This window comes from Polyodon spathula, chromosome 16 (genome assembly GCF_017654505.1).
Source record: "Polyodon spathula isolate WHYD16114869_AA chromosome 16, ASM1765450v1, whole genome shotgun sequence".
Lineage (NCBI taxonomy): Eukaryota > Metazoa > Chordata > Actinopteri > Acipenseriformes > Polyodontidae > Polyodon > Polyodon spathula.
Window position 1 is genome coordinate 24077425 of NC_054549.1, and position 25855 is coordinate 24103279.

Below are 25855 nucleotides of genomic sequence, written 5' to 3' on the forward strand. Positions count from 1 at the left end.
ACACTGCCAGTGCCTCAGTTCACTGTATCTGTGCATGTTTAACAAGCTAATCACATTGAGCACACTTCAGAAGAGGGGTTCTGTAAAATGTTATTAACCTGACGAAAAGCATCATTTGGAAATCCCTCTTTTATGACTCACAAGAGCAGCACATCCCTGGTGATAGATAAGCTCTAGTTAGAAGTAAAAATGCATGTGTGGCAGTCCTACAGGTTTCCACACTTACACAGTGATTATATATACAGGTACTGAAAACCACCAGACCATTAGTCTGTGCATTCTACACTTTGTTTTTCATGTGAATAATGTGAATGTATATTTAGAGATACTAAAAGAAACATAATAAATGAAATGACAAGGATTTCGAAAGTCTTTTTCAACATTTGAAGACAAATGTCATTGAATTCATAAAGGGTCTTGTAGTATTTCTAAAGCTGACCCTATTGAGTGCTTCACAGTTATAGATCATGTTACTGACAGCTAGAATTTTGCATTTGCAGCTGTGGTCAGGGACGTTTATGTTACTGAGACACTCATTTATTTTGCATTTGTCTGCTCTGAGCGAAGTCTATAACAGACCTTGTTGCACTGTTCGTCTCCCTATGTTGCAGGAGTTCTCCCTGGAGAAAGCTATGCACACCATGGTGGAGGTGTGGGACTCCATTTTCTTCCACACCAGCCCCTACCGCGAGTCTGGAGTCTCCATCCTGTCTGCGGTGGACGAGGTCCAGACCACTCTGGATGATCAGATAGTCAAGACCCAGACGATGAGAGGGTCCCCCTTTATCAAGCCCTTTGAACAGGAGATCAAGGCAAGTGCACTGTAATCACATTGGCGTATATTGCCCCCAGTACTGACCCTGTACTGAGTGGAATCCCACTGGGAACACAATGGCATACATTATCCCCAATACTGACCCTGCACTGAGTGGAATCCCACTGGGAACACAATGGCATACATTATCCCCAATACTGACCCTGCACTGAGTGGAATCCCACTGGGAACACAATGGCATACATTATCCCCAATACTGACCCTGCACTGAGTGGAATCCCACTGGGAACACAATGGCATACATTATCCCCAATACTGACCCTGCACTGAGTGGAATCCCACTGGGAACACAATGGCATACATTATCCCCAATACTGACCCTGCACTGAGTGGAATCCCATTGGGAACATATTTGTGTACATTATCCCCAGTACTGACCCTGCACTGAGTGGAATCCCATTGGGAACACATTGGTGTCCATTACCCCCAATACTCACCCTTGATTCGACCGTGTCTCTTATAGTATGTGTCTCTCATGGTATAGTGTCTATCCTAAGCAATATGGGTGGGGAAGAGGTTCTGTCACCCAGTGCAAAACGAGAAGACACTGTTCTACCACAAGAGACAGGGTTTTCCCTCATGCCAAAGGACACCCCAAGGCGTGCGGCTTGTGGATCGTATTTGAACACCATGTTGTGTGTTATTGCTTTCAAATAACACAATACATAGTTACTGCTGTTATTACATAGTTAGTGCTGTTATTTGTGTCTTTTATTGTCAGTTGGTAGTTCATGACTTATAATATGTACAGTCTACACTCTCGATCTAGCTCTCACGAATCCGAAACACACAGCGTTCCCTCTAAGGCTAAAATGTGCACGTTTTTCGCAGTAACTGGCAACAACTTTGCACTCAGTTTACTAACTTTTGCAAGTTATTATTATAAATGTAAACCTCAGTCGAGACTACAGCCTCTTGAGGTAAACCTATTTTGAGACCATTCTTACAAAGCATTAACATAAGCATATTTGCATCTGTCCTGCAGCTGATTCTCTGATTTCCCTCTGTGAAAATGCACGTCACATTTCAAGTTTATTTATGTGACTTCACTCGATGTCACTTGAGAAACACTTGAGAGGATTAATTATGCGTTTACATTAAAAGGGGCGCTATTTAAATTACAGTTGGGTAATACATAGCAGTGAACGTGTTTTAGAGTAACGAATCAGTCAACACATCTTTATCAGTGTAAATATTTTATCCAGGCAGGGGAAGTTAACCCCATCTGAACCCAGGAGTTCACGCTGATAAAAGCAATGCTCAACCCATTAAATATCGTCCACTTCCGCACAAATATTTAGTTGTTGGGTCGGTGATCAATCGTTAATCACCCTAATCACTAACAACCCCAGCCTCTGGACAGTACAAAACTAAATGTAAATGTAATTTGTGGAGTATTGTACATAGGTTTACTCTGGACTGTTGCTAAACTGTTTCATGTTTTTTATTGTTATTATAAATGCCAGCAAGAAGCTAAACAGGTCTTTTCAAAACACCTTTATTTGTAGACTGTGAGATGGAAGACTGTAAATATGATTCTAACAACTGTGCTGGACATTTAGTTTTCAGAACTGTTGTAATATAATTATTTGTTTCCCAGGTTATTTTATTGCCAGCAATGAGCCAAGTTATGTCTATAAACATAATGACAGTGTCTTCAGGTGCTTTACTTACTATTACAGCAACAAAAGTCTGATTGAAAAGAAAAATTGTGGTGATATTTATTAAATGTACTTATTTTAACTACCAACATTATATTTATGTTCAAATGCCATATTTAATTCTTAATACATTGATAAAAGTGGCAACAAATGGAGTTGGCCATTTTTGAAAAACTGAATTTGGTATTCCAAAGAATGGAACAGTTAACAGCCCTAAAGATGGTTACAATTGAAGGCAGTGCAGATGCCAGTGTTGTATGCAGGTCACCAGTTAAGCATGCCGTATATATCTGTGATAACAACCGACAAGGCTGCATAGGATCAGAGGATGATTCAAAATCAGAGGCAGAGCCACAATAAATGTCTTGTTTAAATTTAAAGTAAATTAAAACATTGTTGACATGCTTGTGTTGGAGTATTGTTTCAAAATTGTATAATGCAACAAAAATATATTTAAAGGGTTATTGCGTGGCTGAAGGTTTCTCACTGATAATTGACCCTTTCTCTGTCAAAATGGCAAGTTTCTCAGTATCTAAAAAGCTTATAGGGAATGCTGGTAACACAGATATACAATAAAAATGGGAAAGAATAGACATCAGAGAGCATGTATTCAGAAAGCTGTCATTTATATTTAACCAACAGTGGGGGATGGATATCAGAGTATAGGCTGTATACAGTAAGTCTTTGGCCATGTTCATTCTAACCAAATGCATTAAATACATTCATGTTTATTTTAATGCTACTGTTGGGTGTATTTTAATCCAGCCTTTTATTAACTAAATTTATTAAAGCAGGAAACAGCTGTTAATTTTACAAAACTAAGCAGTATAATTAATAAACTGTATTGGCATACTGGGGCTGTAAACAATCAGTTTATGGCTTTAAAAACACTTGGTGTGGATGTTAATTGCCATTGATTGGTACTCAATTGTAAACATGAGGGAAGGACAATTTTTCTTGTTTTAAAATCAAAAAATGAGTACATGGATTTATCAAATACCTGCTTGTGGTGGGGTGCCCAGTTATTACTGCAGCAAGTCCCCACACAGCACAGCCATTCTGAGGGCACGTGAGCTTCCACTGATCACACAAGTCTAAAGCCAGAATCGATTTTACGCAGAGCAATCCAGAGCAGAGGTGGGCGGGCTACCGATCCAGAAGAACAGAGACCAGCCCTGCCTCTTATCCACTCTGAATGTGCGCGGTGTCTGGCCAGTAAGGTTCACTGTTGCGCGATGAGGAGAAGCAATCCCTGCTGAGTTGCCATCCATCCAAGCTGTGTGACTGATCCTGCGCTCCCAGTGGCAGCGCTTTAACTGGATGAGCAACTCAGGGACCGATAAATATTTAAAGGCGATTCCGAGTACGAGCTTCTGCACACCCCTAATTATGAATAGTGTATATGATCTTCAAAAGGGCATGTCTTGTCTTCATAATCAAGTGTGTAAAGTTCAAACAGAACTGTGCTGTGTGTTTCCTTGGTTGTGCTGCAGGAGAGGGAGGAGCGCTTGATTCGCATTCAGGAGACGATCGACGAGTGGCTGAAGGTGCAAGCACAGTGGCTGTACCTGGAGCCCATCTTCTCCTCCGAGGACATCATGCAGCAGATGCCGGAGGAAGGCCGTCTCTTCCAGACTGTGGACCGCCACTGGAAAGATGTCATGAGGCACTGCGTCAAAGACCCCAAGGTACTCTAGTGAAGGGTGAAGCACCCGCACCCTAACCTAACCCCAACCCTAACCCTTCTTTACATTGCTGCAGTGATGTGGTCACAATAAACAAAACAGGGAAGCATCAATCCACACATATTAGTGTATTTCCCTTTGTAGTTGCAGCACAATCTGAACATTAGTGGACATCTAATGACATGCTAATAACAGGATCCTTTTTCTCAAACAAAAGTAAAATATCAGCAGCTCTGACAAAAGTGGTATTGGCTGTAGTACTGTTTTTGTTTTTTAAGCACAAACTGCCCAGGAGCCTGTTTTCAGACTGTTTGTGTATAACTGTGATCATAGGTCCTGCCCGCAACCTCTTTGCCTGGCCTGCTGGAAAAACTGCAGGACTGCAACGTTCTGCTGGAGAAAATCATGAAGGGACTGAATGCTTACCTGGAGAAAAAACGTCTCTTCTTCCCCCGGTACTCGTCGTTGTGTTCATTGTGTGCATTAGCCCTTGTCTTGGGATTCCTGGCTAGAAACTGCTAATGTGTGTGATTTAAGGCAGTAGAAATGTGAAAACTAGTAATAGATATGGTGTCAATATTCATGTTTCAATTTCGTACTCGCATTTAATAATTTACACAATTAACAAAAAACACTGAGCAGTGTTCCTTTTCATATTTTATTTGGTGTTTGTGAATGTTGTACTAATGAGAGGTGAGTGACCATGCAAATGGCTGAACTCCCCCCCGGTGCCATTCACAGTTGTGTGCTAAGCAATGTTTTAAAATGCATTTTCTCACCTCTTAATAGCTTTATTGACAGTATTACTGGTGTCACTTTTATTGTGCTGAGAATCTTGCTATTGCTAGTGCTTATAGAGGCAATCAAATTGATTTTCAATCCTTGGTTTGCACTCCTTTAAGCATTTGCTCACCAAACCCATTTCATGTGAGCCTGAACTACAAACTCAAAGCGAACTGGTTTCCTTGGCGTTGTGTCTGCAGCTTTTTCTTCCTGTCCAACGATGAGATGCTGGAAATCCTGTCGGAGACCAAGGACCCCCTGCGTGTGCAGCCCCACCTGAAGAAGTGCTTTGAGGGCATCGCCAAGCTGGAGTTCCTGCCCAACCTGGATATCAAGGCCATGTTCAGCAGCGAGGGGGAGTGCGTGGAACTCATCGAGTGTATCTCTACCTCCGAGGCGCGCGGCGCGGTTGAGAAGTGGCTGCTGCAGGTGGAGGAGCTCATGCTGCGCAGCGTGCGAGATGTCGTGGCACGATCACGACTGGTAAGGACCACCTGTATTAAAGCACAGCAACGTGTGCTAAAGTATAGGCAAGCATTGCAAAGATCAGAGAGGTGTGGTAAAGCAAATAAAAAAAAAACAATGGTAAACCACAGTGAACTATGGTAAATGCATAGCAAAATGGCTGTGGTCAGCTTGTAAAAGGGCAAACAGCAGTGCCTGGTTACACAGGGAATGTCTACACCCTGGTCAAGAGTAGTAGTTCACAAAGGTACACGTGCTGCTGCTCGTTTGCTCTATTAACAGCTTCTGTCTCCGTGGTTTTAGATAGTCTCTTAAGCTTAAATTAACGTATTGTTGTTCCCTCATATTCGCAGAACATCATTTTCACAAGTCCTGTTGACAACACCATTGCACTGTGAAAATATGCAACAAAAATGTCATATTTTCTAATGAGTTGTGCAATGTGGTATTCTCTGTTTTTCCAGGCCTACCGTGAGACTGCCAGGAAAGATTGGGTGAGAGAGTGGCCAGGGCAGGTGGTTCTCTGCACATCTCAGATGTACTGGACCAGCGAGGTGCATGAAGCCATTCAGAGTGGGCCGCAGGTAGCAACCAGCATCTCTGTCTTCTAGTAAGGCTAACTCTTATCCCTCCCGTACCCATAGACAGTGTTCTAGTCATGGCTTATTGTTTAACAGGGCCTGAAGGAGTATTACAAGCAGCTGCAGGAGCAGCTGAATGACATCGTGGAGCTGGTGAGAGGAAAGCTGTCCAAACAGACACGCACCACTCTGGGTGCCTTGGTGACCATCGATGTGCATGCCAGAGACGTGGTGATGGAGATGATCGAGAAAGGTACCTGCATCACATGATAAAGGGAACTTTTTGGATATTATCAGACAAGGGGAAATGAGGGTTCATTTGGTGCCATTATGAGTGATAAGATGAGGTAATTGAATCTACTCAGCCTAGATAAAAAAAGAAGGATTAGAGGGCTCCCAAGTGGAGCATCCAGGAAATATGTTCCACGTAGAGTGCAGGATGCATTGTAACAATCACCCAGCACAACTGAGAAACAGTTGTACTGTCCTCCCTAAGGAGATACTACTGGCCCAATATCTATAACTAACTAAGTCAGCAAGAGTAACAGACAGCAAAAGCAGGGACGTCAGAGGTGTCAATTTCACAAACAAATGGTTTATTGTTGTGAACTATAATGTAATAAATTAAATATAAAGGACAATAACTTATTGCAGAGACCAGTTAGTTAAGTGGAAGGTACAGGTGAGTAAGGAAGTAAAGTGAACTAAACATACATCCAAACGAGCTAACACTAAAGCGAAATGAACGCAGTGTCCGGTGGGCCTCCAATAAACCCACACACACACAAACACCACCCCAATACAAAACCAACACACCGACAGGCAAAAAAGACAAAGGTGAATGAATAATTATATGGGGAAACCAATTACAAAGACAGTTTTGATGGCAATGGATGATGAATGAAATTTAGGCCTAACAAGTCCAGTGAAACAATGCACATGTAATCCAAAGTAACAAAAGATCAAAATCAAAATTACAGGAACCAAAGTATCAAAGTAAAAAAAAAAAAGCAAACAGAAAAGAAATAATGAGGGTATGGAATGGATACCTAGCTATGTTGTTGATGATGTAGGAGACACTTCTTCACACAGAGAGTGGTGAGGGTATGGAATGGATACCTAGCTATGTTGTTGATGATGTAGGAGACACTTCTTCACACAGAGTGGTGAGGGTATGGAATGGATACCTAGCTATGTTGTTGATGATGTAGGAGACACTTCTTCACACAGAGAGTGGTGAGGGTATGGAATGGATACCTAGCTATGTTGTTGATGATGTAGGAGACACTTCTTCACACAGATAGTGGTGAGGGTATGGAATGGATACCTAGCTATGTCGTTGATGATGTAGGAGACACTTCTTCACACAGAGAGTGGTGATGTCGCTGATGTTGTAGGAGACACTTCTTCACACAGAGAGTGGTGAGGGTATGAAATGGATACCTAGCTATGTCGCTGATGTTGTAGGAGACACTTCTTCACACAGAGAGTGGTGAGGGTATGGAATGGATACCTAGCTATGTTGTTGATGATGTAGGAGACACTTCTTCACACAGAGAGTGGTGAGGGTATGGAATGGATACCTAGCTATGTTGTTGATGATGTAGGAGACACTTCTTCACACAGAGAGTGGTGAGGGTATGGTTGAAGGAGACACTTCTTCACACAGAGTGGTGAGGGTATGGAATGGATACCTAGCTATGTTGTTGATGATGTAGGAGACACTTCTTCACACAGAGAGTGGTGAGGGTATGGAATGGATACCTAGCTATGTTGTTGATGATGTAGGAGACACTTCTTCACACAGAGAGTGGTGAGGGTATGGAATGGATACCTAGCCTGTTGTTGATGATGTAGGAGACACTTCTTCACACAGAGAGTGGTGAGGGTATGGAATGGATACCTAGCTATGTTGTTGATGCTGAATCACTGGGATCCATTAAGATTCAACTAGGAACCAGACGACCACTGATGGCCTGAATGGCCTCCTCTTGGTATTAGAAAAAGATGTTCTTGTCAATTAATAATTTCAGCCAAACTGAAACTTTGATTGTTTTGAATGCAGAATACATGTCCTGATGACTCATGGGAGAAGTTTCTGATTTGATTTGTTTCTTGCTTTTAGGAGTCTCTCATGAAAGTGACTTCCAGTGGCTCGCTCAGTTACGCTATTACTGGGAAAACGAAAACACCCGTGTGCGTATTATCAACTGTGATGTGAAGTACGCCTACGAGTACCTTGGGAACTCCCCGCGGCTGGTGATAACCCCGCTCACTGACAGGTGCTATCGCACTTTGGTAAGATAAAGCAGCAGGTTCCAATCCAATCAACTGTGATAGATAAGAGTTATTAATATAGTATTAGTTATTGCTGGACACACATGGAATATCATACAGGGTGCGGTGTGATACAAACTGATCATCACTCCACAAGTTATCAGAGCAGTATTGGCCGTTCTGAACCCTGTACTGTATTCTTTCTAATACTGTATATAGTTTAATAAGAATAATTAAACAGTACAGCTAATTTTATTGTGACGTAATATAAGACTGATACAAACTATCTGATTTAAGCCATCTGATTAAAAATACATTTCAGATGGCTTTAATACATCAGTATCAGGGTCTACTATTTATTACAAGCACATTTTTCAATGGCTGTATCGCATCAGTATGAGGGTCTGAAGTATATTATAAATGCATTTCAGATGGCTGTATCGTATCAATATCAGGGTCTACTATATATTATCAAGTAATAACCCAATGGTACAGAAGCAGTAAAGCCTGACTGTCTCCCTGCTGCAGATCGGAGCCTTTTATCTGAGTTTGGGGGGAGCTCCAGAGGGGCCAGCTGGCACAGGCAAGACTGAGACCACCAAGGACCTGGCCAAGGCGCTGGCTGTGCAGTGCGTTGTGTTCAACTGCTCTGACGGGCTGGACTACCTGGCCATGGGGAAGGTAATGCAGCAGCGGTGCATAGAGAGGTGTTACTAGTTTGATTTTTTTTGTCTAATAAGTAGCTGTGAAGATGCTTCTCCTTTTCATTTACAAGCTGGGAGACACAGGTAAGTTACACATATTAGAAAATGATTCAGTATCATCAGACAGTCGGCTTTCATCTATTGGACAGCAAAACCAGCCAATCAATACTTTGTACCGATGAAAACAACCAGTTCTGTACTAGCCAGCTAATCAAAGCCTGTCAGCCCGACTGGAGATCAGACAGTATCTTTCAACAACAACAAAGACAGGGACAATTCAGTAAGATTGCTCCATTCAGATATCTGGCACTGTCCACATAAAGTATAAGCAGCTCTTACAAGTAAAAAAGTATAGATTTTTTCTCTAATTATGTGTGTGATGCTATTTTCCTAAAACTATTCTCTGTGGAAGGGTACCTGACAAATCATTACAAGATCATGGTAAAACCAGGTTTAAAAGTTTTTTTTTTTTTAATGAAAATAATGAGAAAAACCATTCGGCTCGGGATGCATGACTCCAGTTATGGTCAAAACTCTCACGCAGTAGAGCCTTCATTGACAGGCACTATGCTCCGCCTCATAACAATGTGATTCTGTTTGCTTATTGGGTGTATTAACCATAAGGGGGTTGAGTGCTCCCTCCCTGTATGAGATCTCTATGTGACAGCATCTGTGTTGCTCCAGTTTTTTAAAGGGCTAGCCTCGTCGGGTGCCTGGGCGTGCTTCGATGAGTTCAATCGCATCGAGCTGGAGGTCCTATCTGTGGTGGCTCAGCAGATCCTCTGCATCCAGAGAGCCATTCAGATGAAGCTGGAGTACTTCAACTTCGAGGGAACAGAGCTGAAGCTTAACCCAAACTGCTTCGTGGCCATAACCATGAACCCTGGCTATGCAGGCCGCTCTGAGCTGCCAGACAACCTCAAGGTAAAGAGCCTGAAAGCGGCACTGCCATCAGCACTGTTAGAGTCACCTAGCCTGTCTCACCATGAGAAGGGAGAATGAGGTGATCTTCTGCCAACAATTCTACTCCAGAACATTGAAATAGCCCCAATGTTTGAGCGAGGATGAGTTCAGGATATGTAAAATTTCAAAAGCGCTAGCCAAATGGATGCATTCATGACCAAATGTCTCTCAATACAGTGCACAATATAAAACACTATAAGGATATCTATCCCCACAAAATTGAAAATGTTGCATAAATAACAAAGGCAGAATTTTCTCCTCTGCTTTTATTACTGCAGAATTTGTTCATTTTAAGATGGCCAAAGGGTAAATAAACAGAGTCTGAAGCATACCTATTGTAACTTGTTATCCAGACCATGTTCAATCTCTTAGTAATACTGGCTGTGCTCTCCATTGCAGGTCCTGTTTCGGACAGTAGCTATGATGGTCCCTAACTACGCCCTCATAGCTGAGATCTCCCTGTATTCGTATGGCTTCCTGAACGCCAAGCCGCTGTCTGTGAAGATCGTGATGACGTACAGGCTGTGCTCCGAGCAACTCTCCTCGCAGTTCCACTATGACTACGGCATGCGGGCTGTCAAGGCTGTGCTGGTGGCTGCCGGGAACCTCAAGCTCAAGTTCCCATACGAAAATGAGGATATTCTCGTGAGTAACTACAAATAATTGAATCACTGCAACAAGGTCCACTTAAATGTGGTCCTGAGAGCAAACCATTTAGTCCATTGCCATCTGGATTGCCATAGCAGGAGGTATATGTGTTTTTGCTATCACAGTGGTGTGCTAGAGTTTTTAAAATGGAAATGATTAGTGTCCAGTTTTCTCTTATGCACACATATAACTGACTTCACAATTTAACATTTTTCCAGCATTACATCTCTGTTTTCACTTTTTCAAATTCCTGTGCTGTTTATTTGAAGTATATTGTAAATCTCACATACATTGACAAGCTTCATCTTGGTGTTCAGCTGTCAATAGCTTGTATAGACTGAAGACCAAGCTCTCTTTGTGTTATTCCCTCCATACAATACCATGTAAATGAAACTCTATAGAAAAAAGATATAGTCTTGCCTGATGTTTGGTAAATTGTGAGACACATTAAAAGGCTAATTCTCTTCAATAATACACACACCGAAAGCCTGGCTCAAAGCTGTTTCAGACGTGTTTGCAAACCGTGCTCCTTCTTCTGTAGCTGCTGCGCTCCATTAAGGATGTGAATGAGCCGAAGTTCCTGTCACACGACATTCCTCTTTTCAATGGGATCACCAGCGACTTGTTCCCTGGCATCACCTTGCCTACTGCTGATTATAAGGTGAGTGAGCCAGATGAGACCAATACACACGCTGACAGCAAACACTACATTTCTGATGCAGAAAATTAATTCACCTTTTCTAGTTCTCAAGTGGTTCCCCTTTCCCACGCTCCTAATGTTAATTAGCTACACCCAAAGCTTATGGAAATGGGAGGAGATGCGAGCGTCAGGTACCGGTATTGTGGGAGTGATTTCAGTTCAATAGCCACTAGGGGTGTGTGAACGAGTGATTTGCAGTGCTCAGGTGTACATGTGATTTAGGTGCTTCAACAGCGACAGACACAAAGTTATGGTTCAAAGAGTACTTCTAATCTTTCATTTTCTTCTGTTTGAGAATGTTAAATAATAAGACTGGCTCTACCCAACAATGGATATTGCCAGCATAAACAAAAAGGGTTGCAGTCCCAAAATAATATTCCAAACACAAACGCACAACACAGACACAAAACCCCGTCTCCAGACTGTAGGTGCTCTTTGAGCAGTTGTGATTCTGTCAGCAGTGGTGGTATATATATATATATATATATATATATATATATATATATATATATGTGTATATGACTACTATATATATATATATATGATATATGATATATATGATATATCTATAGATGCTATATATATAAGTATATAGTATATATATATATATAGATATATATATATATTCACCATATTCACCACCACTGCTGACAGAATCACAACTGCTCAAAGAGGTCTGGGCTTAGCGCTGGCTTCTTGCTGCGGGTCAAGGTTTCCTTCTAGCCATCTGATAAAACAAACACAGATAGCTCATCAAATAGGAAATACTCCACTCACGTTTCCACCATCCTTGCTTCATCCCATTAACCACAACAAAGGAACCAATTACGGCAACACACACCCCTAAAGTAATCTAAGCCCCGCCTCCTCCGATAGTTAGTTCAATCACATCTCCTCCAATTCATGACTGAAACTTCACTCACTGTACTAGGGTGAGGACTTGTGACGCTGTCCCCTTCCTGAATGGCCGGCTTCAGTATGAGGCACGCATACTGAAGCCCTCACAGGTAGAGAGGGAGATTGTTGATTCAGATTCATTCACTCTCTATCACAGGGTGTTAATAGTTTAGAGGTGAAACATTATCCAAATGTCCAATGTTTTAAATATTTGTCTTAAGGTTTAAATGTGCATGTGAAATATAGATAGTGGCCTTAGAGCTTTATACAGTAGTAGCTATACAGTGTCAGGTTATTCATTTAATATTGAGTGTTCATTTGTTACGTTTCTTTAAGTTGGTCTGTCTCTCCAGTTTCAACGCACAAGTGACTGTGCGGAAGTGACTAATCCTAAGTTGTTTTCCATGTTTCGCTCAGCTGTTCCTGGACTGTGCCATGGAGTGCTGCATCACTCACAATGTGCAGCCAGCAAAGGCCTTCCTAAATAAGATGATCCAGACTTATGAAATGATGATTGTACGACATGGGTGAGTTTACACAAGCTGTTCAGGAACGTTTCCATTTGCACCAACCCTTTTAACCACTACAGTGAGAAAGTATCAGTGAATATGTTTAAAAAATACTGAAATGTCCTAATGAGCAGCTTGGCATGGGAGTGAAGTGTTATCTGAACTTGTGCTCTTGTTTAAATTCACATTGTAATGTTCTCTGTATCTATCATCCTATTTTTTAAAACTCAGAGGTTTAAAGCAGCCGTGGGCCCTTAGAAAGCTGTTTATAATTGGCTTGATACCAGGAGGTTCACGGTTCAATCTCAGCTCAGCAACTGACTCACTGTGAGTGACCCTGAGCAAGTCACTTAGCCTCCTTGTGCTCCGTCCTTCAGATGAGAACCGAGGTCTTATTGTAAGCGACTCTGCAGCAACAGTTGTTGATGCATAGTTCACCCCTTAGTCCCTGTAAGTCTCTTTGGATAACATTTTTTTTAGATAAATTCTATGTGTAAATTTGGTACAGTAGGGGCAGAGTTGCAATTGGACAAGTATTTATAGCAATAGACATAATTTCCCTTTCAAGTACGAAATGAAACCATTACTAAATTGGTATTTATCTCCTAAAGACCAGAATCCTGAATACTTTATACCAAAGCTGCTCCTTTGAGGCTGTCACGCAGTCGTGACCCACCTCTTACCAAACTTGTACCGAAATGGTGCCAATGCCATCGAACAAGTACCAAACTGAAGCCTACCAGGTTCTGAACCAGTAATGACCAAGTTCCGAACCAGTACTGTGTTTAGTAAACTGAACTGGTACCTGACTGTTCAAGTACCAACCTGGTTCCAAAGCGTTACTAACCCGGTGCCAAGGTCACCGAACCGGTCCTGCTCGAGTCTTGACCACCCATTCGATATATAAGCAGCTGTAAGATATTGACAGTGCAACGGCTGTTGCAGTCAGTCAGGCCAGCCGACTGGTTCACCACAATGGACCACTCAGGGAACCGTGTATGAGTTTTGTGTCTTGCTCTTTGGCCTTTCCCTAGCTCCATGTATCTTCTTGAAGTGCATGGAAGCTATTTTGAGCTTTTTTGAAACCCCACTGAAACTCAAAGGCATCAGAGTTCTCAGCTACCTGGACGACTGGTTAATTTGTGCCTAGTCTCCAGCTCAGGCAGAGGCCCACACAGAACTTGTCACCTACCAGCTTTAACGGTTGGGCCTTATGGTGATTCATGTGAAGAGCCAGTTCACACTTTTCTAGGCAGCCTCCTATCTTGAAGTGTGCTTGGACTCCGGGTCTATACTGATCACTTTATCGGACGGCATAGCGCAGAGAATAACCCTGTTTGAAACCTAATAACGTCCTTTGCTATAATATGTTGATTTCTATCCAATGGTCTGGCAGCAAGTGACCACCTGACCTTCAGCAAAGGAAGTGAATGGATACCAGGAAGAATATAAATAAATATACTTTTTCTCTGTAGTGTTGTACTTGTAGTGTTGTTTACCTTTTATTGATTTAAGGAAAGCTCCATCTTTAATCAGCTACTACACTATCTCCAGCTACCACTCTCTCTGCTTCAGTGTGTGGGTGTGTGTGTGTGTGTGTGTGTGTGTGTGTGTGTGTGTGTGTGTGTGTGTGTGTGTGTGTGTGGGGGGGGGGGGGGGGTTGAACTTTGAACTACTGGAAACACACACAATGTAAGAATGCTATTTCCATCTTTTTGGATTACAGGTTCATGCTTGTTGGAGAGCCGTTTGCTGGTAAAACCAAGGTTTTGCATGTGCTGGCAGACACATTGACCCTGATGAATGAGCGAGGGTATGAGGAGGAGAAAGTGATTTTCCGGACAGTGAACCCCAAATCTATCACCATGGGACAGCTCTTTGGGCAGTTTGACCCAGTCTCTCACGAGGTATGTAGTTTGACCCAGTCTCTCACGAGGTACACAGTCTGTAGTTTGACCCAGTCTCGCACTCTTTAACTGTGCCTGTCTCACAGCACATTTTATATCTCAGCAGTATTGGGTGATTGTAAGGGATTAGCACTCTTCAGATGTGCCTGTCTCATAGCACATAACATATCTCAGCAGTATTGGGTGATTGTTTTGTATCTGTTCCAGTGGACTGATGGGATTGTTGCCAACACGTTTCGGGAGTTTGCTTCCGCAGACACTCCAGAACGCAAGTGGGTTGTGTTTGATGGGCCCATTGACACTCTGTGGATCGAGAGCATGAACACGGTGCTGGACGACAACAAGAAGGTGACGTGACCCAAAGCCTGCCATCACCCAGAGACCCAGCAATAACGTCAAACACTCACACACAGGGCTCAATGTGGTTGCCTTTTACATGGGAAAAAATCACTGGGGAAATACTTGCAATAAACATAGTGCATGAGGAGCAGTACTGGTTTTGATAAGATTAATAGATTGTTGATAATGAATCAGAATTCAACTAGGTCCAGATTTGCACAGATTTGTATTTTCCTAAAACATTTGTTCCATGTTAAAAGTTATTAAATTCAGCTCACCGACTGCTAGGTTAAACTTATAAAGTGAATTGACGAATGAAACTATTTTAATTGTATAAAAATAGCAAGAAACCTATTAGCTGCAGGAAGAAGCTGATAATTTGTTGTAGTTTCTTACTATACTGTGCAATTTTATACTGTTTAAAACTATTCTTCTGAAAAAAATGTCTTACATGTTACTTTAAAATACTGTAGGTTGGATAAATTCAAGTATACAGTACACAAGTCAACAAGAGTACAGTTTACTTGGTTAACTTTTACATTTTAGGCTTTGATCACATCCTGATATTTAATAATAATAATTTTATTGTTCTTTTTTAAATCTATTATATCTATTATTTTGTTTCCCTGCAGCTGTGCCTGATGAGTGGAGAGATCATTCAGATGTCTAATCAGATGAGTCTGATCTTTGAAGCTATGGACCTGTCTCAGGCCTCAGTGAGTATGCCAGCACGGACCAAGCTAGTCTGTATATATGAAGAGTGCTCACCTTGAATCCTGACGCCCCTATGCTTCTGCTATCCTGCCCTCAGCCTGCCACGGTGAGTCGCTGTGGGATGATCTACATGGAGCCCTCTCAGCTGGGCTGGATGCCCATGGTCACCTCCTGGCTGAACACACTGCCTGACGCCTTCCAGCATAAAGACAGCCATGCCCTCCTCTCAGAGCTCTTCCACTGGCTGATGCCTCCTGCAATCCGGCTGCTGCGCAAGCACTGCAAGGTAGATACAGCCCTTTAGAGTGGTACACTGCCATCACGCACTGTGCTTCAGTTTGCGCTGTTTACTGTCATACAGCACACACTGCTGTGCTTTCATATTTGCCCCATCTGCCTGTATCATGGCTGAAGGTAAGTGAAAATATAAGATATGCATTACAATGCACTGGCATGGAAAGTTACTCAAATAAATCTAGACAATTTTGCTTGTACTCCATGCGTCCTCACCACAGCTGAAATCAAAAGCATCTGTGCGTGTCGGGACATAATCTAATTGGTGTGAATGGTATGAAAGTTTTAAGTGGGGAAAGAAAGACATCAGGTGTCAAAGGGGGAGAAGGCTTGTGTTTCTATAGTTGAATTTATCTTTGGGGGATACAGGAAAAACAAACTACAAACGAGCTGGCATGAACAAGTCAGACATGAACAATGAGCCAGGCATGCCAGATGTGTTCTTGATGTGGGCTCATTGTGATATTCCAGGAGCTGGTCCCAACAAGTGACAGCAACGTGGTGATGTCTCTGACCCGACTCTTTGAGATGCTGCTGGCCAACACTGTGAGGGACGACCCGGAAAACAAGAACATACGCGTCTGGACGCAGGTAAGGACTAGCACTGCAGCAGCACACAGGGAGCCAGTCCAAACAGCATATACCACGTACAGGTTGATCAGAGAGCCAATACGGCTCACTCCATAGGGTATAAAAACCAACTGAAAAGCACCAGATCACCATATGCTGGCAGTGAAAATCATTGAATTTCATAGTTTTCTGGGTAAATATCAGAGGTATTTGCTGAGAATGCTAACAACTATCTATTACAGTGTAAGGCTGGTGAAGCTGTATCGTGTTTATCAGCACTACTGTACATTGAAAAGACAACCTCCTATTGCATAAAATACATTCCTTATTTACAGAAATCTATCTACCAAATTGAATGGTATTTTCATGGTATAAACGGTATTTTTCGTGCTAAATTTTGGGTGAAATCTGTTAAAACCAGACTATAGTTGTGGAAATCCTTGGATATATTTTTTTTTACTGACAATAGAGGTCCATGTTTGCACGGGAGATGGTGTTTGAAGCTGTGCCTGACTCCCTTAATCTTGCAGGCTGCCTTTGTCTTCTCGTTGACGTGGTCGGTCGGGGGGAGCTGTGACACAGATAGCCGCGTGAAGTTTGACAGCTTCCTGAAGGAAATCGTGGCTGGGAAATCAGAGGACCATCCCATCCCAGCTACCATCGGAAAATGGGAATGTCCCTTTGATGAGAAAGGGCTGGTCTATGACTACTCTTATGAGGTATGATGCATTATTGCACTTGAGTGGGTACAGAGAAGGGGGCCAGGCTAGTCCTATGACGTGATGGTGTGAGCTAGAAAATAGGGATGTAGGAAGGCGAAACATTAACACAAATATTATTAAGTGGTAGCTGTACTATGCCACAAAGGCACCACCTTCAGATTAAGTTAAAATTGATTTTAGGTTCTTTTTTATTTGACAGGGGAATTATTAGGCAAGAGGGAGACAACACATATAAACAATCTTTGTTTTTATTTTATTGTTCAGAGGGATACAAGGAAGCAGTAGAAGTTTAAATCAAAATACAAAATAATGAAAAAAAAAACTAAAAACCAATGGGAGTATTATTCTTTTACAATTTCTTATAGGCCCTGAAACACCCTGTAAAAATAGGGCTAGCAACTATAAGAGTTAACTGACCACTGCCCAACCCCACTTATTTTTACAGGTGCCTCAGCTACACTTTTAACCTTCACGAGTTGTCTAATTGTATCACCAATTCTGAGTGCAGATATTGATGTGCAGTATTAGTACCCCCTACTACAGGCAGGGGTGCTAGAGGGCACTAGAATTAGGGACTAGTATAGATCCTCCAGTAGAACAATTACAATATAAACACTAAAAGACAAGGTAAGTAGTTAAAATAAATAAAACCAATTACAAAAAATAAAGGTAACGAATAAAACAGACATAAAATACAAAGTCTGCTATCTACGTGCTTCGGTTCCGGCCATCCTGTCCACCATCCTGAAGGAGTTCAGTTCAATCGTCCTTTTCTTCTCATTTCCCTTAGTTATAGCGCTTGCTCTTTCCACCGCTGGCATGAGTCAGAGCGAGATCAGCAAGACCCAGCACGCTTATGAAGGCTTGAAGTTCAGAAGTAGTAACAGTTACCAACACACACAGGCACGATATCGGCACAGGAACCAGAACCTTAAACTGAACACGCAGTCTCAGGCAGCAGCTTCACAAATCATTTGCAACAACACATACAAAAAACCATCTCTATATGCCCCAGACAACTAACCTTAAACAGAACACGCGGTCTCAGGCAGGCAGCTTGAAACTAACTAGGGCCACCTGCCTTTTAAATCTAACGGGTGTGTGGGGGGGGGGGGGGGGGGGGGGGGGGGGGGGGGGGGGGGGGGTGTGGACCGGCTACTTTTCCACCAATCATTCCATGAATCCATGAATCTCCCTGCAAAATAAATAAGTAAATTAATTAAATAAATAAAAATGGATGCGAGTCTGGGCATATTTTGAGCAGGGTTCGGATTCGGCCGAATCCGAAACAGAATCCTGGATTCGGTGCATCCCTACTAGAAAGAGGCAAGTAATAGGAGATTTTACAATGTATAGATAAAGCACTGCGGTTCCTTCGCCCAGTCTACACGAGATGATGTAATGTAAATAATTGTACTCAAATTACTAATTAAAAATAATGTGTTGACTACAGAATTAATGCAGTTTAATACTTTCAAGTAGACCTGATGCTGTTTTAAAAGGGAGCCTCCTCTTTTAGTATAAAGGTAAAGGACGCTGGGTCCATTGGAACGAGTCTATCAAGAACATTTCCCTGGGCGACAAAAACACAAAAGTGCAGGATATCATTGTGCCGACAATGGACACTATCAGATACACCTATCTCATGGACCTCTGTATCCAGCATGGCAAGTAAGGAGGAAATCATGCATTGTTTTATTGATGTGTGTGCAAAATTATTTTCAAATTAAAATACATAGCTTTTTATACCAGTCGAAATGTTGCATACCTTGTATCTTCAGTTATTAAAAGAAAGAAACAGGGCTGTTGACTTCTTAAACTGTTTCATCAATATCACATTTCATTGTTTTAAAGTTGCTTCCTGGACAAGGGCAAACAGTAAAAGACATTTTGTCTGAATAACAAGGGACTCTGTTTCCAGTGTTCGAAAAAGTGGCTCACAAAAAAAAGCAAAGCGAGCTTGTGAGACACATGCATTCACATCCAGCCATTCCTCTGGAATGTGGGTTAGTTATTATTAAGGAGACTAACTGACAACAATCATTTTTAAAGAAAAAGGCATCATTAGATATCATGCCAAGAACGCTTTGTAAGGGTACCCTTGAAAATGTCACTTTAATAAGGAAGTATTTTAAAGTCTGTGCTGCTTGTGTGACTAAAGAGAATCACATGGTTAGTTATTATTTTATTTTTGCATTTATTTTTTATTCTCTAGGCCACTGTTGTTTGTGGGCCCTACTGGCACAGGGAAGTCTGTCTATGTGAAAGACAAGCTTATGAACAACTTGGATAAGGATCGATACCTTCCCTTCTTCATCAACTTCTCAGCAAGGACCAGTGCCAACCAGAGCCAGGTAACTGTCACAGCATTACAGGAGAGTCAGCTACAGTATCTCTACAGGTAACTCACAGCATTACAGGGGAGTCAGCTACAGTATCTGTGGAGGACAGGAAATGGAGAACAGCTTCACAAAGATGTCAGTTGTTCTTCACTCAGCTCTCGCTCTCACACAGCATCAAGCATCATGGCTCCCTCTAGTCTAATCTGAAACTATACTCAAATCTAGTTTAATCTAATATTGCCTGATCCAGTCTAGTCTAATATAATATAGTCTAGTCTAATATTGCCTGGACCTGTCAAGTCTAATCTAATATTGCTTACTTTAGTCTAGCTGGTCTGATATTATCTACTACAGTCTAGCCTGCATATGCATCAGTTTTAATGTTTGGGAAATAAAGATTATTATAGTATTGCCTCTTGTTAAAATGTAACCTTGCTGTGTTGTTTCAGAACATTATTATGTCCAGGCTGGATAAGAGACGCAAGGGTGTGTTCGGGCCCCCGATGGGTAAGAAGTGTGTTATCTTTGTGGACGACATGAATATGCCGGCCCTGGAGCAGTATGGAGCACAGCCCCCCATCGAACTGCTCCGGCAGTATTTTGACCACGGAAACTGGTAATGCCACCTGTACAGCTGTACAAACAATCTGTAATTTTAACTTCAAGCTCATCACTGATAGACTGCTTCCAAAGTCCAAAGAAAAACCTGTTAGTTCAACATAAAAATACTATTTTTATACACTGACACATTCAAAGGGTGAAGTGGATAAACAGCTTTTAGATTTAAGGGTAGAGGCTGATAATATACTGATGAATTGTATTAAACTGAAAATGAAAAGTGATTTTCCTTTATCTTTTCAACAGTACAGACTTGTATACAGGTCTTGGAAAGATAGTAGTTAAAGAAAGATAATAGACTGATAACAGCAGAGCGCTCTAGTAGTATAGGAAAGAGAACTCCACTCAACACTGCAGAGCGCTCTAGTAGTATAGGAAAGAGAACTCCACTCAACACTGCAGAGCGCTCTAGTAGTATAGGAAAGAGAACTCCACTCAACACTGCAGAGCGCTCTAGTAGTATAAGAAAGAGAACTCCACTCAACACTGCAGAGCGCTCTAGTAGTATAGGAAAGAGAACTATAAACTCTATACCAGTATACTGATCAAATATAAATGTTATTTATTCCTCAGCAAACAGGTTATTTAATTAGTTATCCTGTGGTAGAGTAGCTCTGAGCCCAGTCTGAGTGTGTTGCTGGCATGCAGACTCCTCTAACGGTGTTCACTGTATTTGTTTATTCCTTGTGCAGGTATGACCTGAAGGACACAAGCAAGATCTCTCTGGTAGACATTCAGCTCATTGCTGCCATGGGTCCACCAGGGGGTGGTAGGAACGCAGTCACCCCCAGGTTCTTGAGACACTTTAATATCTGCAGCATCAACTCCTTCAGTGATGAGACAATGGTGCGCATCTTCTCCAACATTGTGGCCTTCTATCTGAGGAATAACGACTTTCCACCGGACTACTTTACAATTGGTAGTCAGATCGTCAATGCTACAATGGAGGTAACTGAAGCACTGCTTTAACTCATGAGTTATTCAAAGAAAGCTTCAAATCAAGTTGTGTAGGGGCAGCCCTGATGCAGTGATATTGCATTATTATTTGCCCCAGGAAATGATGCACAGTGCTGTATGGACTGGTTTTGTTAGTTTGTTCTGAACTGTGGATAGTGAATTGGAAATGCGTGATTCAGAGTGATTTGAGAAATACTAAAAGACACAATGACAAAGGGTTTTTCCCCCCTATACTTTTGTCTCTGGGTAATGTAGACCCCAAAAGTGGTAAAGTGTGAAGGATCTTTTAATGGTCCCAATAAAAGAAAATACTGTTTAGTCAAAATGTTTGTCTTTGAATGATTTATTTTAGTATTTCTAAAGCACTGAGAATCCTGCATCCACATGCCAACCGTGTGTGTCAGTGCCAGAACTCCCTGCTTGTCTGTGTTGCAGGTATATAAGAAAGCCATGGATAACCTGCTGCCCACACCTGCCAAGTCCCACTACACCTTCAACCTGCGTGACTTCTCCCGGGTCATCCAGGGCTGCCTGCTGCTGAAGAGAGACTCTCTGGAGAGCAAGCGCACCATGATCCGCCTCTTTGTGCATGAGGTCTTCCGTGTGTACTACGACCGCCTGGTGGACAACAATGACAGACTGTGGCTCTACAAACTCATGAAGGACATTGTGAAGGAGCACTTCAAAGAGAACTTCGATTCTGTATTTGAGCACCTCAAGCAGGGCAGTGCTATGGTAAGCTGGGTTTGAAACAGCAGGCAGACAGACAGGCAGGTAGGCAGACAGGCAGGCAGAGAGAACGACACACATAGAGAGGCAAACAGGCAGGCAGGCAGGTGGCCTTCAGCAGACAGACAGACAGATACACACACACACACACACACAGAGGCAGACATACAGGCATAAAGGCAGACAGACAGACACAGAGAAGCAGGCAGGCAGGCAGGCAGGCAGACAGACAGATACACACGCGCACACAAAGAGACAGACAGACAGACAGACAGACAGACAGACAGGCATAAAGGCAGACAGGCAGACAGGCAGGCAGGCAGGCAGGTAGGCAGCATGCAGACAGCTTACAGGCAGACAGCCTTCCGCAGCATATACTCTTTCAGGTCTGCAACATTACAGGAAGCTTTGAAATCTACTCTCTTACCGTTAATTAGCACTATCAACATTAGCCCTTTCCCTCCCCTTATAAAAGTTTTCCATGTTTTTCCCACGCTTTTCCCATGGTTATATTGTGCATGTTTTTTTTATATGCACTGCCATACTTCTTTGACATTTACAGTGCTTTTCTGTGCTTAACCATTCTTGTATTATGATTTTTGCTCAGACAGTCCTTGGGTCTCTGCCTCTGCCTCTGCTCCTGTGTAATGCAGCCCCTCCTGGTACTCAGGCAGTCTCTGTGCCTCTGCCTCTCCTCCTGTGTAGTGCAGCCTATAATGAACTGCTTTTGTTTGTTTTCCTGGCAGCTGTGTGAGGAGGACATGCGCAGCTTGCTGTTTGGGGACTACATGCATCCTGACCTGGAGGAAGAGGAGAGGCTGTACGCTGAGGTCCCCTCAGTCCAGCAGTTCAGCACTGTGGTGGAGCAGTGCTTGGAGGAGTACAACCAAACTCACAAATCATGCATGAACCTCGTCATCTTCCGGTAACAGTTCTGTTTGTTTTGTTCATTTGCTCAGGAACTCAGGGAAGATTTCCTTTCTTTCTTCCTTTCAGTGAAACTGGCATTGCACTCTGTAAATTAAAAAAATAAAAGATAGAATATCAGACACATTGAGAAATAAAACCTGAGAGTTAGTGCTCAGTTAAATATGCCTAGTGGATAGTAAGTTAGCATTAACACTCAGGTATTGTTTTTGAATACAGCTCTATGTTTACGAACGTGTGACAGCAGTGTACCAATGCCCTTGCGCTCTTTCTCTTCCTCTCCCCTCTGCAGCTATGTCCTGGAGCACCTGTCCCGGATCAGCCGCGTACTGAAGCAGCCCGGGGGGAATGCCCTGCTGGTGGGGGTGGGGGGCAGCGGGAGGCAGTCTCTCACACGGCTGGCCACCTCCATGGCCAAGATGAACATCTTCCAGCCAGAGATCTCCAAGAGCTACGGAATGAATGAGTGGAGAGAGGACCTCAAGGTACTGAGCGCGGCATTCCAACATTCACACATATGCAGTCCGCTGGCTTTCATGAATTGTACATGTCAAGGTATGAGATCTTTCCGAAGCTGTCTGTATTTCAGGTCACAACAAGAACTTGTTCCCTCATTTTATAATTACACAGTGTCAGGAAGCTCTTTAAGTTTAAAAAAAGTGGGACACTCACTGATAGCAATTAGAAAATGATTAATTTCCATCAGCCAATCAACTTCCAGCTCTAGCAGGCATCTATTAGACAGTAGATGCCTGCTGCTATGTCACAACATCAACTATGAATAAAATTTAAAATCAGTTTGTGCAAGGGCCGGCTTTTTCATTTTGACTTGCTGTATAGAAAGCTCGGTTCACGTCTATTGGAGAGCAATTATTAAACAAAGACACAATTGGTCCACATTTATTTTATTATCCACCAAAACCAGCAAATCAATACTTTACACCGATGAAAGCAACCAGTCTGGTGCCCGCAATCACATCCTGCCGGCTCAACTGGAGCTCAGACAGTATCTTTCAACAACAACAAACCGAGACACGGACAGTTTGCTAATATTGTTCCATTCAGATATCTGGCACTGTCCAGATAACTAGAAGCAGCTCTGACAAGTAAAAAGTTATTTGGTTAATAAAGTAATTTTTTTACTTAATCATGTATGTGATCCTTTATGAACATTTTCGGGACTATTTTCTTAAAACTTTTCTTAGCGGAAGGGTACCTGACAAATCATTAGAAGTAGAAGGAAATCTAGTGTTTTTTCTAAAGAAAATAATGAGAAAAATAATTTTCCAATAGTGATAGTGCCCTCTTGATGAAGGCTCTACCGTGTGGTAGTTGACCTTGACTTTCGCAGACAGCAATCACACAGTAGAGCCTTCATCGACAGACGCTATTGCTTAACTCTAGCTGTTGTATCAAGTTAGGTGACGGTGACTGACAGATCATGCTAATTGTGCCAGATTGTGTGGTGGTTTTGAGACTGGCTAAGCTAGGGTGAGATCCCCAACCTCATTTGGTGCAGAACGTTAGGAAGCCTGTTCATTATATGCAGGTGTTCAAAGCCTTCACTGCATACTGCATGGGAATACATCGACATCCTGGCCATTATTTTCTGGTTGAAACTAAGGCACTGTTTAGATAAGACCTGTGTTTTCTTGAACAGCACCTGTTGCGCAGTGCGGGGGTGAAAGGCCAGAAGACGGTATTCCTGATCACAGACACACAGATCAAAGAGGAAGCATTCCTAGAGGACGTGGACAGTGTGCTCAACACTGGAGAGGTGCCCAACCTCTTCGCAGTGGACGAGAAGCAGGAGATCATGGAGGTAAACTGCATGTAGGGGGCGCCACCAACAGGGCCAGGAGTTAGCCACCACAGGACCCAAGCCCAAGCTAAGGGAAGTTTGGGGCAATCCCTGTGAATATTATTTGCATGTATGTGCATCATCTACTGATCATGGAGCTAAGACAGCTGTAGGTATGCTGGTTAGTTTAAAATGCATTTCAAAATTAAGGTGGAATTTGTTTTCCATAAAAAAAAAACCTTGAACTTCACAGTTCACTTTTGTCTGCTTGCTTCCTAGACCAAGTTACACAGATCTCTCCCTAATCCTAATAACCTTTTGTACCTGTGCATCTTAATGATCTGATTTAAACACACAGACAGCACCTTCTGATTGCTTAATTACATTCCCAACTGGCTTCCTGCTAGCTATGGACCTGCTAGCAACAGTATTTCCAAGGTTTGAAAAAGATCTGTCTGACTCTTTTACTGGACAATCTGTAGGAGAAGCACAAGGAATAAACAATATTCCTGTGGTAGTACTAAGTTAGTGCCTGGATTCTTGTGTTTTTTCATGTAGAATGCCCTCTTGTCTAGCAGGTTGTCTTGTGGAAGTCCCCTACTGTTTTAACCTTGCTTATTTCTTTCTCTCTCGTCTGCAGGCAGTGCGCCCGATCGCTCAGGCAGGCAATAAGAGCGCAGAGTTCAGCCCGCTGGCCCTGTTTGCCTTCTTTGTGACTCGCTGCAAGGAGAATCTGCACATCGTGGTGGCCTTCAGCCCCATCGGGGACGCCTTCCGAAACCGGCTGAGGCAGTTCCCATCGCTCATCAACTGCTGCACCATTGACTGGTTCCAGGTGAGCAAGTACAGCACTGACCCAGCAAGCTAGACTATTGAAAACCCATTCTTCGGATGGAAGAAGGTAGAATAAAAGAAAATAAGATGTACATAAATGTATACCGAGCATCAAAAGAAACTTATCACTATTGTAACACATTTATTTTCGAAAAAAAATAAGGTATATAATGACCATAATGACCATGACCATGACACGCTTGTTTGACTATGACTGAAGCATATGCACTTAATCACCTAATTAGTGATTGGACACTGGCTATGGAGTGATTTCAGCTGTTGAATTGCAAGCTTGTATAAAAGCAATAAAGAAAATCACAGAAAAACAATATGCCACGTCTGTCAAGAGAGCAGTGCCTTCATGCAATCGACATGTTGGAGGCTGGACTAGGG

The 25855-nt window shown here is 42.5% G+C and overlaps 1 protein-coding gene across 1 annotated transcript in view; it reads left to right on the top strand.

Annotated features, from left to right (window-relative positions):
• Positions 1 to 25855, top strand: part of dnah12 (dynein, axonemal, heavy chain 12) — an 86708-nt gene that overhangs the window by 16193 nt on the left and 44660 nt on the right. Inside the window, 27 exon segments of the mRNA XM_041274751.1 lie at positions 612 to 835; positions 3995 to 4184; positions 4515 to 4636; positions 5165 to 5447; positions 5894 to 6013; positions 6107 to 6263; positions 8136 to 8308; positions 8816 to 8968; positions 9676 to 9915; positions 10354 to 10599; positions 11144 to 11263; positions 12617 to 12726; positions 14435 to 14615; positions 14823 to 14963; positions 15587 to 15670; positions 15766 to 15954; positions 16434 to 16553; positions 17063 to 17251; positions 18774 to 18925; positions 19470 to 19608; positions 20046 to 20212; positions 20907 to 21162; positions 21607 to 21906; positions 22647 to 22825; positions 23120 to 23312; positions 24488 to 24649; positions 25269 to 25463. Of these exon segments, the coding sequence (XP_041130685.1) occupies positions 612 to 835; positions 3995 to 4184; positions 4515 to 4636; positions 5165 to 5447; positions 5894 to 6013; positions 6107 to 6263; positions 8136 to 8308; positions 8816 to 8968; positions 9676 to 9915; positions 10354 to 10599; positions 11144 to 11263; positions 12617 to 12726; positions 14435 to 14615; positions 14823 to 14963; positions 15587 to 15670; positions 15766 to 15954; positions 16434 to 16553; positions 17063 to 17251; positions 18774 to 18925; positions 19470 to 19608; positions 20046 to 20212; positions 20907 to 21162; positions 21607 to 21906; positions 22647 to 22825; positions 23120 to 23312; positions 24488 to 24649; positions 25269 to 25463 (4785 nt within the window).